Source organism: Pleurodeles waltl, chromosome 9, assembly GCF_031143425.1.
Source record: "Pleurodeles waltl isolate 20211129_DDA chromosome 9, aPleWal1.hap1.20221129, whole genome shotgun sequence".
Taxonomy (NCBI): Eukaryota; Metazoa; Chordata; class Amphibia; order Caudata; family Salamandridae; genus Pleurodeles; species Pleurodeles waltl.
In genome coordinates, this window is record NC_090448.1 from 743,578,268 (window position 1) to 743,593,561 (window position 15,294).

Sequence of the window (15,294 nt, forward strand, 5' to 3'; positions counted from 1 at the left end):
CTGTATGCCCCTCGTGCGTAGCCTCTATCTCCCTGTTGGTGGTAAAATCGTTGCTGCCTTTGATATTATTGTTGCTGGTCAGGGGAAGAGGTTTTCGATATGCCGTCTATGAAAGGAACCCCTGCTAGCTTGGGTCTGCCGTTACTCTACTAACTTCTCAGTATTGGTGTCCTTCTTAACAATTTCCAGCATCTCATCAATCTGAGGTCTGAAAAGATGCTCTACATCAAATGGCAGGTTGATGAGATTGTTAGAAATGGGGTTTCTAGGTTAGACACCTAAGCCAGGCAGAACCCATCACTCTAGTCAGGGTGAGTGAGTTACACACTAAAGATAACCTGTGCTCACCCCATGGTAGCTTGGCAAAGAGCAGTCAGGTTTATTCTCCGAGTTCTTGTGTAAAGTGACACAATACCCCACAAAGAGATTCCACAAAGAATGATATAAAAATATGTAGAGTTATATTCTATCTTGTGCATAACCATAACTCATAGGCCAAAATGACATTATTTATAAACTGTGCACATTGTGCCGATACTGAAAGGTCACTTACTACCTTGACAATGTGAGCACCAACAGAGAAAATATGCCGTATCATAACAGTATAACGGCACAAGAAGGGCAACACATTATAGATGAGTCCATAAATCACCTCAGTAGTGCGCTGGAGAGAGACGCACAAGTCACCAAATAGTACTAGCAATACAGCAATCATATGAAATTTACCATAAGGGCCTAGGGGACAGTATCTGCCATCCTACCACACCCTATACGGTGCGTAGGGATTCCAGTTATCACACAACCCAAAACAACATAAATCATACGTACTAGGCGTCTGAAATGATTACTGATGGATGACACTTATGTCCGGAGTAGTATAATACTCCTCCGTGACATACAACACACTGTTGGTGCAGATTTAGAGTCTGAAAGATAATCCTTTAGGAAAGAATACCAACGCATGAACTGTCATATGTCACAATCGAAGAATAATAAAGGGGCGAAGGGATTAAGCAACGTAGACACAGAGACCCTGTGTGTCTCGGTGGGAGGGGGGGGGTTATCCACCCACCACAGAATTAGTTGGGGAGACCTCAAAGGATTCCCCCCTGGTGCATGAAGGACGGGTACAGCCACCGCGAGTGTGCGGTGAGGCTGCTATTCCATGATGCTAACTCCTTAGGCCCGAATGCCTCCAAGGTTGCTTCTGAACTAAGCGTCAGCCGCGGAAAAGAAAAGAGAAACAAAAAGGAACTCCTCCATGCAGCAGAGTCGCTAGGAATCACAAAGCCCTCCTTCCTCCCAATAGCTCCTGTAGAGGGAGGCCCACCTTCGGGGGCCCACGGAGACCCAGGGAATCCTCAGGGTACTCCAGAGGGCCTCGGAAACAAGGTCTGCATCATTAAGGCTCAGGATTCCTGGATGAGCTACAGTCTGGAGCTGGCCAAGGGGCGGTGCCTTGCCGACGAGTCTCACATTCCTTGCCGACCCCTGGTTACTCAGAAATTCATTGGCTGAGAGCCGCGTGGGGAGGCACTCTGGTGGTTCCCCTCTCTGGGTGGGGTCAGTTGTGCCAAACGCTGGATCCGGGCAGTTTCTCCCAACACAGCCACCCTTCAGCTGAACGCAGGACGAAGGGCTAGGCATGCGCTGGAGGGGGCACTCACTGTAGCCTCAGGGTGCAAGCGGAATGCAAGGGGAAGAGACTCAGGCACTCTCTACTCTCCAGTCCCAAAAGTAGTAATGTAGGGCGCTTGTTGTGCACTATCATTGCAGGACAGTATTATCATCCCCAGAATCCCCCTGTGACCACTCTGAGGGAGCACAGACCAGCCACCAGTTCCCTGAAGAACACTAGATGTAGGACACAAAACAAGCAGGCAGACAAACACATATGCGCCAGTGGTTCAAATGGTGGTTCTTCCTGGCAACTTACCAGAGTCAGGGAGCAGCTGGCAGCAGGGAAACAAAAAGAAAAACCATCTAGTGAGTCCTTTAGGGAACCCCACAAGTAGCAGGCAGCAGGGCAACAACAGAAGAGCAGTCCAGATAAGTTACTTGTGCAGTCCTGCAATCCTTCTGACAGAGGCTCACTCCCAGTTCCAAAAGCGCTCTAAAAATCATGGGGCAAGAGCACCTGTACCTATACTCAAGAAGTGCCTTTGTCTAGAGGGGCTAACTTCAAAACAACACTTTAAAGTGATACACAGCATCTGTTAAACCCAGCCCTGTCTCCAGACATCAGTAACAAGCCATTTGTGTGAGGACAGGACACAGTCTATTCAAGTGTAAAGTGTGAATGACCCTCCCTCTCTCCCAGCCCAGGAAGACCATCAGTATGTAGATGAATGCAGGTGTAACCCTGCCACACCTAATCCTCCCTGACTGATGGCTGTCTGGAGAGTCTGCACAAAGTGGAGCTGTCACTCTGCCCTAGACGTGGATTGGAATCATGTTGCAAAGCACCAGAGTTATAAGCACAGAGAAATGCCTACTTTCTAAAAGTGGTATTTCCAAAATAGCAATATAAAATCCAACTACACCAGTATATAAGATTTCTCACTACCATTCCAAACATGCTGAACATGCACTGCTACTCCTCACTGATCAGATATCACAACATAATGGGCTGGTTGTCACTAAAAGGACATGTAAAACATGGAAATATATGTGCTACCTTTTACATAAACAGCACCCTGTGGCTTTCTAGGGCCTACCTTATGTGTAGTAAAAAAATAAAAAAAAGAAGGAGCTTAGGCCTTGGCAAGTAGTTTGACTGGCACAGTCAATGTGCAAGTAAACCGTGCATGCAGGCCCTGCAGTGGCAGGCTCGAGACAAGTCTGAAAGTCTAGTTCTGTGGGGGCTGCTGCAGGCCCTCTAGTAGTATTTAATTTACAGGTCCTGGGTATATGGTATACCACTTTACAAGGGACATGCAGGTAAATAAGCCCACATAAGCCCAACAGGTGTTTTCCCTAATGTGACTGTTCCCTCACCCCTTTTCCTGAACTATCCAAGGAGTTGTTGAATGAGCTCCACCATCTCCTTTCACAGAGTCCTATCATAAAGCCACAGAAGACCCACAGAACTGGCAATACATCAATGGGTGGCCTCTCTACCATTACCCTCTTGACCACTGCATCAATTCACTTGCTTTCCTCGTCAGGCGGTGTGGCACCTCCTGTCAAGCTTGCAGAGGCCTGTTTATAGGCAATATGTATCAATAACAAGTCAGGGAAGAACATAACAATTGATATAGGTAGGATCAGAAAGATAAAGGCTTGATTTTCATTTAATCCTGGGCATTACCAGGCATGCTAAAGGTCTCAGATGCAAAGAAACATTCACATCAATATAGGGAAGAACAGCACATACTGCTCTGATTTGGAAAGCGTCTCCACAAGGAAGCCTTCCTCCTCTGGCATCATACACAAATCCACTTTGCAGTAGGCGGCCACACGCTGGATAACCCAATGATATGTTGCAGTATTTTCTGAGGAGGAAAGCCCTGACTGGGATGTGTTTTAAGTCTGGATGCCCTGGTGGGCCAATATCAATTTTCTTCTGTAGGCTGGTGGGGGGGATTTATAGTTATCAGCAGGGTGTAAGGGCAGCTAATGTCTAAGTAAGTGTGGGCACCCTTAGGGAAAGAACTGCATGTAGTGGTGGAGAGGGAGGTGGAGCATACGGAGGGCTGGTAGCCTTGTCCCTTAAACCCCTAGGCAGTGGTGATGGATTTGAATGGGTGTCTAGCATAGGTTCCTCCTTCGCTTTCTTGGCTAAGGCTCTGCAGTTTTTGGCTGCACTTAGAGCTCTGGGTGCCAGCTTAGTGCGAGGATCAGTATTGTTGGAGGTTCTTGAATGTCCTCCTCCTCAATGTTGGAGCCGCTGGGGTCGATGACCTCAGCGCTGGGTTGCTGAGGTGGGATGCCTAAAGTTTGACATTGTCCTCCTTGGCACTGAGCAGATCTTGCTCTCCGAAGATGTTCTGGGCTGCTTCCGTTGGCTGTCGCTGACACGATGAGGGGTAGACTGAGGATTCTTAACATGGCATTGAGGGCATCTGTTACATTTGCCTTAAGACTCAACATTCTCGGACGACAAAGAATGAAGAGAGAAAAGGTCCTTGAAAGGCATGGGTGCATGGAGGACTGGGGACCCAGTGTTACATGGTGGTCTCTGAAGTGTGTTGACATACAAGGAAAAAATAGAAGAGAATCGACAGTGGGCATTAAAAAGTCTTTCCTGAAGGTTGAACGGTGAAGGCCCAAAGCAAAAACGTGGAACACGTTGAGTCAGAGTGATGTTGGTAGATGTCCAAACCTGATGCAGGAGAAAAACAATCTAATAGGATAGTCAGTGCTTACGTGCACTACATACCAAGGGAGGAATCACTTGACATTCTGTGACTCAATAGACTTCTGCAAACTAAAACAACTCGAAACATCACAGCCCAACACTAGATGGCAGGAGTATGCAGAACATGTGTATCCACAGGCACACATGCTACAAACATTTAATTCCTGCCCCTAATTTGAAATCATTCTTGATAATATTCCATATGGTAGGATGAAGTGCCTGGGACATAATAAGGTGTACACTCACTCACCACGGTAAACTCCTGTATAGTTTGTTCTTGATTAAAAATTACATTTTTCCACCATATTACCATGCTGCTTTTCATGTTACATGAATAGGAGAACAATTCCAAAAATAGCTAGTCTTTAAAGAATAGAAATGAACAGATTAAGACTCATCAACAAAGCAATAATGTTGAAAAATGTAATGCTTCACCAGTATTCACTGTTTAACAATTTTTGCCCTCTCTTGGAATGGACCTTACCCAACCACTTACTTTGTTCTTCCTGCCATCAATTTCAAAGAAGGAGATGGTTCCTTTGCGGTAGATCTCATTTCCTGGTGGGTGGCGAAGATTACACTTTGTCTTTAGGTAGTTAAAAAAAAGTGAAGAAAAGAAAAAAAGAAAGCATCTTAAAATAAAGCAAAAGTACTCAAAGCAGAACATCTAGAAGTCAGTAAGTTCCATATTACATTTATTAAAAAATACAAGTACCTTAAATACAGTGTAAATGTACTACTACAGAAGATATAGTTTCCAAAACATCAACAGTCACAAGCCAGCAGCTCAATGGTTTAGCCAATGCTTTTTGCTAATGGCAGGGAAAAAAATGCTTCTTTTGGGGCTAATAAAAGGAGGTTTGATATGACAGAGGATGGCAATCTTACAAGAGCGAAATATAAACAATTAAGTTTCATATAGACAAAAACACCTTATGAAAAAGGAGCAATCTGACAGCAGAAATAAATTAATGCTATGTGGATGGCAAACAGATAGGTTCTCATTTTCTGAGTGAAAATGTTATCATAAAATGAGTTCTTTAAACTCTGAGGTCATCCCTAAGCTGCTAGGTGAGGTACTTTAACATAGCATGCACTGTAAATTAAATGTTTTGGGAGAAGGGTGCAAGACTGCTGTTCCCACACCTCAGTTATTTCCTCTTTGCCGATGCCAAACCTCTTAGGAGACAAGCACAGGTAAAAGCAATAGGTCTTGTCCTTGGCACCTACTGACCTTACCAAAAGTTTTTTTTTTTTTTTTTTTTTAATCAATGCTGTGAAGCATCCCAATTACTGTGCAGCACGGTCAAAGAAAAAAATGCCTTTTGAAATTGTAGTGTATATTACACTTACTAACCACTGAAGAGTTTTACGTGGCTAGCATGCTGCTCCAGAACCCAGTGTTAGTAGTTAGTCTTGTGTCATTGGTTATTGAGATTAGTCTTGTGTACTGAAGCAAAACATTTAATGCTGTCACTCCAGTTTGTGGTAAACTAAAGTAATAGGATTTAGGTGTGATCATTTGTTGGGAAAGGGGGAATCATGCGTTCAAGCAGATGTCAGGATGGGTTAATAGATGAGCTATAGAAGAATAGCTAGTTTTAGATTGCAGCAGAAGTGTATTGCTTGAAATCCTTTCTGTGAAGACGCTGACACTGATGTGAGGAGGGTGGTGTCCCAACTTCCTTTAAAAATTTAATTCATACTTTGTTAGTAGGGGGCTGCTGGCAAGGCTGAGGGGATGATGAAGCGGTCCAGACTTTTGTCTTCATTCACCAAACTTTCAGTTGGGCTGATGTCAGCCAGCTACAGAAACCTCACACCTCTTCATGTCTCTTATGCGAGTGCTCCGTGCCAGTAGCTACTCTGCTGCAAGAGGCATCATTGCACAAAGGCTGTTTCTCCCAGGCAAGCCTAGACTGCCTACAAATATTCCAGATGTGGGTAGGAGTTCTGCGAGACCCCAGGGCTTTTGTCATTTTATTTAGATTTTTCTTTCAAGCACCAGACTGCTTTTTCTTACTAGTTTATAGTATTGTAAAGGAACAGACTTCAGATTGGCCATAGTGCATACAGTTACTGTGTGATTTCACTTTATCGGAAGTGGCCAAAGCTCTATGGAATAATGCACCAGCTGCAAACGTGTGCCAGAAGGCATCTTGTAAAAACACATTCTGGGTATGCAGACATCCTTTGAAATTGACAGCAACAAGGAATATTAGGTCAGATAATAGAGCACAAGTCCTCAAAAAGAGAAGTGGGGGACTAACCAAGTTTGGCAGTATGCAAGTGACATCATGGCACATGACATCAAGGTGCGTGACATTGCACGTAGCATCACAAAAGTGGCATAAACAAACAATGGGCTCACAGGAAGTGACATCAGATCTTAACAACTCAGAAATATGTTTAGCAGTTCTATCATCAGTATATTTGAGCTCATTATGAGATTTAACAACTGTGCTTTCATGTCTGGGTTGTGCCAAAAAAGTGACAACCCCAGCACAATATCTGGGTCTTACACATATATTTTTTAAAAGCTCTGGGACAAAGAAACTGGCAGCAAGAAATTACAGTAAATCTGTTCTGCTTAACTGGCTGAAAAGTCTGCATTTTAAAAAATCTTATGCGGTAACACACCTGCTGGTGAGATCTCTGTGTGCCCAGTAAATCTCAGCGAATAATAATAATGGTAAAAAACTCTGGTGGTTAACACATTTGCTGGTGAGAGATGTGTAATGTCTAGTCCCAGTTTTGAAACAAAGTAGTATGGTGGGTTAGTATATCTCCTGCAAAGCACATCATGTAACATGCAGATGACAGATTACTATTTTATATAACTAGGTAGGTGGGCTAGTGCTTTTAACATAAAGATCCGTTTGTTACTTGCAGTTAATACATTGTAATCCTAATACAGCACAGTGAGCTATGAAAGACATGTGACTCCTATACCCTGTAACCTTCAATGTCTTATGTAACCCATCCTGTACATCGATCCACACACAATAAATTGTCAATATATGGTTACGTGTGATGTAAATCGCTCTGACACTCTGCATTGGGATGATTAGCACTATGGGACACACCAACACAGCTGACATTCTTACTGTGCGTGCAAATTTCCAGTGTAACACAATGAAATCAATCTGGTTGGCATGTTAGATATTTTTTCTGACAAAGATCTGGTTAGTTAGTGAACGGTCAGTGGAAAAAATTGGCGCAGAGGGGACGGACAATCCACTAACCTTCTTGAATCGGAGTAATAGTTTGGATCATTGTGCAGATCTCTATAGTGGGACTTTTTTTTTTAAGATGTGAAAGAGCCCAGGTCACAGAACGGGAATACGGGAGAGCCGGCAAGGAATCGGCTGTTAGGCAGAGTCTCTTTCTGAAAAAGGCATTACTTCTAACTGTAGATTCTTCACCTTTTAAATAGACACCAAAGCAGTACCATCTAGGAGGTAGGTCTGAGAACTGTCTCAAATCAAAGTCCTAAAGGACCGAGCAGGCAAAGTGCCCATGTTGACGGATCTGGTTGTCCAGATGGTAGTGCTTAGTGAACAAAGTGAGTAATGCGAACGAAGCAGCCTGGCAGAACAGGCACGCCACTTGCCAAAACAGCAGTAGCAACTTTGGCTGAAGAAGAGCAAATAACGCCACACGGGTGATAGTTTGCCAGACATGAAAAGGAATAACCACTTCCGGAAGAAAGGAGGCTCAGATCCGCAAATCCTCAAAATGTTTTTTTTTTTTTTTTTGTAGAACATGGTGTATAGAGGGGTTGACAGAGGGATTGCTCGCTCACCTGTCATGATGATATTATGACAACAATGAAGGCTATCTTGAGGGTCAGAATCTGTAGAGGGAAACTGTGCAAAGGTTCAAAGAAAGTTCACATGAGGAAAGTTAAGAAACAAATTCAGGTCCCACTAGCCCATAATGAATGGTAAAGGGGTAAACACGCAACCTTTCAAAAACTGCACCACAACAGGAGATATAAATAAAGAAGGCTGATCTGGTAACCTCAAAAAAAAAGAAAAAAAAAGAAAAGAGCAGACTAGTACCCTTTAACTGTACCCAAAGCAAAGTCTTGCTGGGCTAGAGACAGCACAAAAAGTAACACACTGGAAAGTTTAGTCCACAGTGAGCCAATCTGACAGGTGCTGCACCAAACCACAAAACTGTGCCAACAAAAGGCATACACGGATTTAACTGAGGAGCGTCTGGCTTTCAAGATGACACTGACAATCTTGGGAGAAAGGTCAATGATAGTCAAATGCTGCCAGTCAACTTCTAATCAAATAAGTGGAGCGAGCACAGATTCGGGTGATGGACCCTGTCATACTTCTCCGAAAGGAGATCTTTCCGAAGTGATAGCCTGTTCAGAGGATAGATGTTCGTGCCCAGTTGTTCTTTATACCATACTCTCCTTGCCTAATCCAGGGTCTTTAGGATAGCTTGCTCCCAGTAGTTCTTAATCTTCTCCAGAACTCGGGGCAAGGGATGTATCGGCGTAAAGCTGTGCAGGAGTCCCGACTTCCACTCTAAGCGGAATGCGTCTCTGGAAACTCAAATGTGCAAAAGTGCATACACTGCGTGTTCTTGGCAGTGGCAATAAGATCAAGGTTCTCCCCAGTCACTGAGAAGACCCAGCAGAATAGCTAGGAGATGACGGCTGAGCCCGTCTGCCCTGGAGTTTAGAGACCTGGTAGTGCACCACCAAGAGAATCCCCAGTCCTGTCCAAAGGCACAGAGCATCCTAGCACAGAGTCCACGACTCCACCATACTTGTTACAGCACCATATGGTGGTTGTGCGGGCTGAGAGCACCTGCATCAGCCTCTTTTTGATAGCTGGTAGGAAGGCTTTCAACAAGAAAGCGAATGGGTCGCAACACCAAAAGTTAGATTCAAAGCCAAGCTTCTGTCAGAGATCGGAAGCCTCTGATCTCTATCTCTCCCTAACGGCCTCCCCAACCCAGAAGCAATGCATCGGTCAACACTGTCACCTCTGTTTGGGATATGGAGTGTGGTGTTCCACTGACTCAACTGTGTCCTGCAGCCACCATTGCAGATCTTTTGCAGTCTCCTCCGAAATTTGGATGTGATTCTTGGGGTCACACTAGTGCTGTCCCCACTGGAACTTTCAATTCCACTGCATATGCCACCTTGCGTTTCTCACCAGCAGGATGCAGGAGGATATCAGTCCTAGCAGCTTAAGTTCACTGAAATCCAGGACTGAGGCTGAAACTTCAGGGTGATAGCACTTCCTTCTATGGGGGAATGTGCAAATCTGCACTGTGGCTAGAATGGCTCAGATGAAGGGGAGCATTTGAAAGGAGTCCAGTGTGATTTTGGCACGTTGATCGTGAACCCTAAAGATGTCAGGATGTGCGCAGTAATCTGAAGTTGAGTAACATTTGCCTGGGGTGAGCCTTCTTTTAGCAGCCGGTCATCAAAGTAGGGAAGCCTGGGACAACCGACCTCTGATGAGGCACTGCAATGACCACCATCACTTTCGTGAACATCGGAGGGGCGCTAGTGAGGCTGAAAGGGAGCACGGTGATGTAGGAAAGTCCTCTTTTTTGCCCTGGTCAACCCCAAAACCTTTGGACAGATACTGGTGGTTACTGACTCTTGGCTGTGCCCTGGGTACTGCTTACCAGTCCCAAGGCCAGGGCCAGTGCTCTGTGTAAAGTGGATATAGAAATTAGGCTAATTATAACTGGCAGTATCAACCTACCTATAAGTCCCTAGTATGTGGTAGGGCATGTAGGTTTAGGAACCCCAGCAAAGGTAGTGCACCCATAGGTGCACTGCTGAGGTTCCAAGTGTCATTTTAAAGGCAGGCCTGCCTTGCTGGCTGCTTGTATACCAAACTTATATGCAAATTCAACTTTGGAATTAAAAGTACCTCCAAAGTCTTAAACTACCTTATGTTTAAATATTGGTCACCCCTAAGATGTGCCCTACATGCCCCTATGGTTGGGTGCCATGTAACTATAAGCAGGGACCTTATAAAATTGTCTTATAAGCCCTGGTGAGGTAAAACAGCCAAATTTGGTTTCCCTCACTGTAGTGAATGGGCTTCATTGGCTAACATGGGGAGACTTTATTTTAATTAATAAAGTCTCCATAGGAGCCAAATATTTCGAGTTTGGTATCAAATTAATTGTTATAATAAACCCCACAACTTGTCATTGTTGGATTTAATAACTAGTTCAGGTAAAGAGTTTTAAAACTCTACCTGGAAGTTGACAACTTCAGCTATCTGGTTCCCTTCTCAGATTGGCCAGCCTGCCTTAAAGAGGCGTGAAGTGGCCTGGGCTGAAAACAAAGGATGTGCCGGGGGGGGGGTGAGATCTGCCTCAGCAGATGGTGAAACAGGATGGGGGATAGCAGCCAAACTGGTCTTCAAAGGAGGGAAGGGCATTTGGAGAAGCTCAGGACCTCACCCATTACCTGCAACCCCAGACAATTAGGTGCCCTCTTGATTATATTAGCAGAGGGGTGTGTTAAAGATTGTTTGCCACACCAGTGGATGGGCTCAACCAGACCTAACCTCCAAAATTCAGTTTCAGCCATTTAAAATTTTAAAAGAATGTTGCTCCTTGGGATTGATTTTTGCCACACTTCCGAGGAAGTGGTCATCCAAGAGGGTAGTGGCCTGCCTGTGATTGGACAGCTGCCCCCACCCCTACTTTACACTCCAGGACCAAGAGTAAGTATGGCAGATCTGCACCCACACCTCAGATCCATATCAGGAACAACACAAGAAGAAGATGGACTGCCCGGCTGGACCCCTGACCTGCACCTAGACACTGCACTCTGAAGGACTGCACCAGCTGCACACTTGTGCTTCACCACAAGAAGGACTTTGCCTGCCTTCAACTGGTTTAAGAAGGGACTCCCTGCTTGCTACAGGTGAAAACTAGCTAACCAGAGTCCCCTGCCTCAAATCCTGAAGAAACTGACCAGCTGACTACTGTCCAGTGGTCATTTTGGAGTTTGAGCTAGGTGCATTCTGGGAGTTGGAGTCCTAGCCCTCAAGGAGCAACTCAGAGCTTCTGGAGCCTTGGGGTGAGCTGTGGACTCCTAAAGGACCTTCAAAGACCTTCTGGAAGGAGATCTAAAAGTTTGAAGAACTTTTGGTAAAAAGCTCCATAAAGGGACCGACCCGCCATCGAGCATTAAGCCAGCTTATGTCGACCGTGGCCCGGCCTGACTTGCAGGTTCGTCACGCTGTAAAGCTCCGTAGACCCTGACTTCCAGGATTTACAGGGGGCTCCTGGAAAGGCAATCTGACGACCTCAACTTAAAATTGGCCTGCTGCGAGGGTCGTCCGACGGCAGAGAGAAAAAGTTCCAAAAAAGTGACTACGTCCGAAGGTAAAAAGTTGACCTGGAGTTCTCGCACAGCGTATCCTAGGAGAGCTCCAGGGACGTCGGATCAAGATTCAGCTTTGGACCGGACAAAGGTTTTCATCCTGAAAAATCATTTAAGTTCAAACATAGAATTCTTCACCGAGGTATCCTACAACGCTTATCCGAAGAGGACTCCAGAGAGGTCAGATCAGATTGGTGAAACTGTCCCGCTGAGGAAAATCTTCAAGAAAAAGACTAAGGCCCTCATTATGACCCTGGCGGTCTTCTGGCCCCCCCTCTCTCCCAGACCAATACCCCTCCACCCACTCCATACCAGAACCCCCCTACCAGAACAGCCTCTCCCTCCCCCCTTCTAGTAAAGCGCCCCCTGCATACAAACACCCACACACGCACTCTACATACACTCATTCACCAACACTGAATTACACACATTCACTCAAAAGCATTCATACACGCATTCACTTCAACATTCATACACACATTCAACCACGCATACACACACATACATTCACAAACGCATACACACATGCACACAAACATGCATACACACTTACATTCACACACGCAGACAACACTCACACACACACACAACAGCCCCCTCCCTTGTCGGACGCCTGAATTTGCTTGTCTGGCGAGGAGGTCGTCCAGCATGGAACGGGTGCTTTCACCACCCCACCATCACGACACCACCAGCCCGTAACACAGGTCATAATATGGCTGGCGGAGTGCTTTTGAAGGGGCGGGGCCGGTGGTGGAACTGCACCTGCGCCTCAAACCGCCAGCACGACTACTGCAGGATTTCCGCCTAAAGTGTGGCGGAAATCCTGCGGTACTCATAATATGGTGGTCGGAAGACTTCCAGCACTGGTGGTCTTCTGGCACCCGCGGCTTTGGTGGTCTTATAAAAAGACCGCCAAAGTCGTAATGAGGGCCTAATTCTGAAGGTAAACTTCTGACCGAGGTCTCTGCTTGCTGTTGCCAAGCAGGGCTCCATCGCGGTCGGCCTTAAACTTTGACTTTGGCCCGGTTGAGGTGCGATCAGAAATCCAGACCGGAGCTTTTAGTTTCTAAGTGCTAAAAAATATAAATTCTTTAAAAATTCATATCTCCGGGTCCCCTTATCCGATTTTATTCGTTTTGGTGTCAAATTAAAGTTACAAATATTTCCTGTAGTTATAAACTGGTTTTGTATTTTTATACTGTTTCCTGTGTTTTATTTTATTACGATTTTGTGATACTTGAATGCTTTACACACTTTGTCTCCTAAATTAAGCCTTGTTGCTCATGGCCAAACTACCAAGGGTTGTGCTGGGGTTAATTTATTGAGACCTAACTGAACCTAGTGGGGGTCAGTAACCTATTGCTAAGTGTAGGTAATTAAGTGCCCCAGCCAATAATCCACTTCCCAACGGTGACCTGAAAATGCTCCTGATCCACCGGGAACTGCAGGTAAACTCCATGGCCTGAGGGACAGGGATGTGGAAATAAGCGTCCTGCAGGACCACACTACCATCCAGCGTCCAGGGTCAAGGGCAGACAAGACCTGGGCCAAGGTAAGCATCTCAAATTTGTTCTTCAACAGGAAAGCATTGCAATGGCAAAGATCTAAAATAGGATGAAGGCCTCAGTCACTCTTCAGCACCACAAAGATTAGAAATAGCAACTACAGCCTACTTATGATTCATGGAAATCATGGCCCTTCTTTTAATTCCTCTATGCCTAAACATTTAATTTTGAGTATGTGGAAAGCAATGTAAAAAACAAGCTACTTACCTGTACACTGTAGTTCTCTGGTATTGATATATTTCATAGGCTCACATGCTTGAATCTTCCTAGTCGTCAAGGTGGGAGTATCTCGGTAATCACAATAAGCAGTATAAAAGAAAGGATTTCAGCTAGCCTATATAGTTGACATTGTTAACCAATTCAAATAATTTTAAAAAGAACCAATCTTCAGCCAATCAGGAAGCAGCTATTGAAGTAAGTTGCCCCTCAATGGCTACAATACTTCAGATTTATCAGCAAGCATAGTAAGTAAAGGTGTAGAAGGTATAAAAGTGGTGATCTCCTATTGGAAAGGAGGGAGGTTCGCATAAGAATCTATGACAGATATTAATACTGGAGAACTGCACTGAGCATACAAGTAACTTATTTTTGGTCCAGTATTGAATCTTTTATAAATTCCCATACTTGAATCTGAATAGAAAGCAATTATGAACATGATAGAATATATTTTAAGAGGAAGTAAGACACATACATTAAAAGTAAACCTTAAAATATACATTGGAGCTCACCTCATAGTAAGAGGTGGTTCAAGACTGTTTGCCCCACTGCTACACTGTAGGTTACTGTGGTGTCCAGGCAATAATTACATATGAACATATGCCTATTAGTCCATGTGGTGGCTCTGCAGATGTTGGGTAAAGGTACTTCAGCAAATACAGCAGCATAAGTAGACAGTTCTGATGGAATGTTCTCTGACCTAAAACCATCCAAACAATGTCCTTGCCTTTTGGTGGCAGAACAATATAGCCACAGAAACCCATCTAGATAAACTAATCCTTGATAGTGAATATGGATTGGAGGTCCATATCCATATCCTATGTGAAGCGGACCAAACTTTCAAAAAGTTTAAGTTCTATCCAGATAGAATACAGAATTTGAGACAGTACTTCAGGTCTAAGGCATGCAGTGCTCTATTCGCTGCATCTGAAGGATTTCGGAAAAAGTATTTATGAAGGCTCATTAAGAATAAAGTATGAGGGATAGGTTTTAAATAGACCTTCAAGAACTCCTTAAAGAACTAAGTATGGTAACATTTATTACATTTGGCACATTCAGGTCTCTCTCATAGTTTAGTCTGGGTCCATATAGTAGCGATTTCTCGCTTCAGAAAGTCTACAGATAAACAATTGCTCTGATCCAAAAGGCTAGAGAAGGAGTCCCTTAAAGGTCTATTTAGAGAGATGAAAATGGAGATATACTATTTTGTGAGCACCACAGCAGAATCTAATGCACATGACTTTACAAGTGGCATTTGTCCTTGCAGCCCTGGCCTTAGCTAAAATATTTCTGAAATTTTCTGAAATACCCATTGTAGTCATAAGTCAGGCTGTTAAACTGAGAAAATTTGGTGTCAGATTACCAACTTGGCCCTTGTTTATTTTTAAATCATTCAACACTGAACATAACATGTTTTTGTTCTGACAGGATTAGTAACTCTGTGAATAAATATTGTCTTGGCCACACTGGAGATATGAGAACGATGTGGCACAGCTCTACTTTACAAACTTTTCAACAATTTGAGAATTAGGTAAAGAGAAGGAAATCCATAAGTAAGTATCATTATCCAAGCTATCTGGAATGCAGTTCCCTTCAACCCACTCAGAGGGTTTCTGCTGGCACAAAATTTAAATTTGTGATTGTGTGTGTCCAGGTGTGGACTTCCCTGGGTCTGAAATAACACTGAGCTGATGTTAATACAATTCTTATTCATGGCAGTCCTTGGTTGCTCTGTGTTTCTGGTTTCCTTTCTCAATTTATTATATTGT

At 44.3% G+C, this 15,294-nt stretch overlaps 1 protein-coding gene across 13 annotated transcripts in view; it reads right to left on the reverse strand.

The window, feature by feature from the left end:
• Positions 1-15,294, reverse strand: part of KAT5 (lysine acetyltransferase 5) — a 623,375-nt gene that overhangs the window by 177,850 nt on the left and 430,231 nt on the right. For 7 of the 13 annotated variants that reach the window (XM_069207861.1, XM_069207868.1, XM_069207866.1 and 4 more), the window contains one exon: positions 4,845-4,946. In XM_069207861.1, coding sequence (XP_069063962.1) covers positions 4,845-4,946 — 102 coding nt within the window. The remainder of the gene's footprint in view (positions 1-4,844; positions 4,947-15,294) is intronic. The other 6 variants (XM_069207870.1, XM_069207869.1, XM_069207867.1 and 3 more) reach the window with 1 other exon arrangement.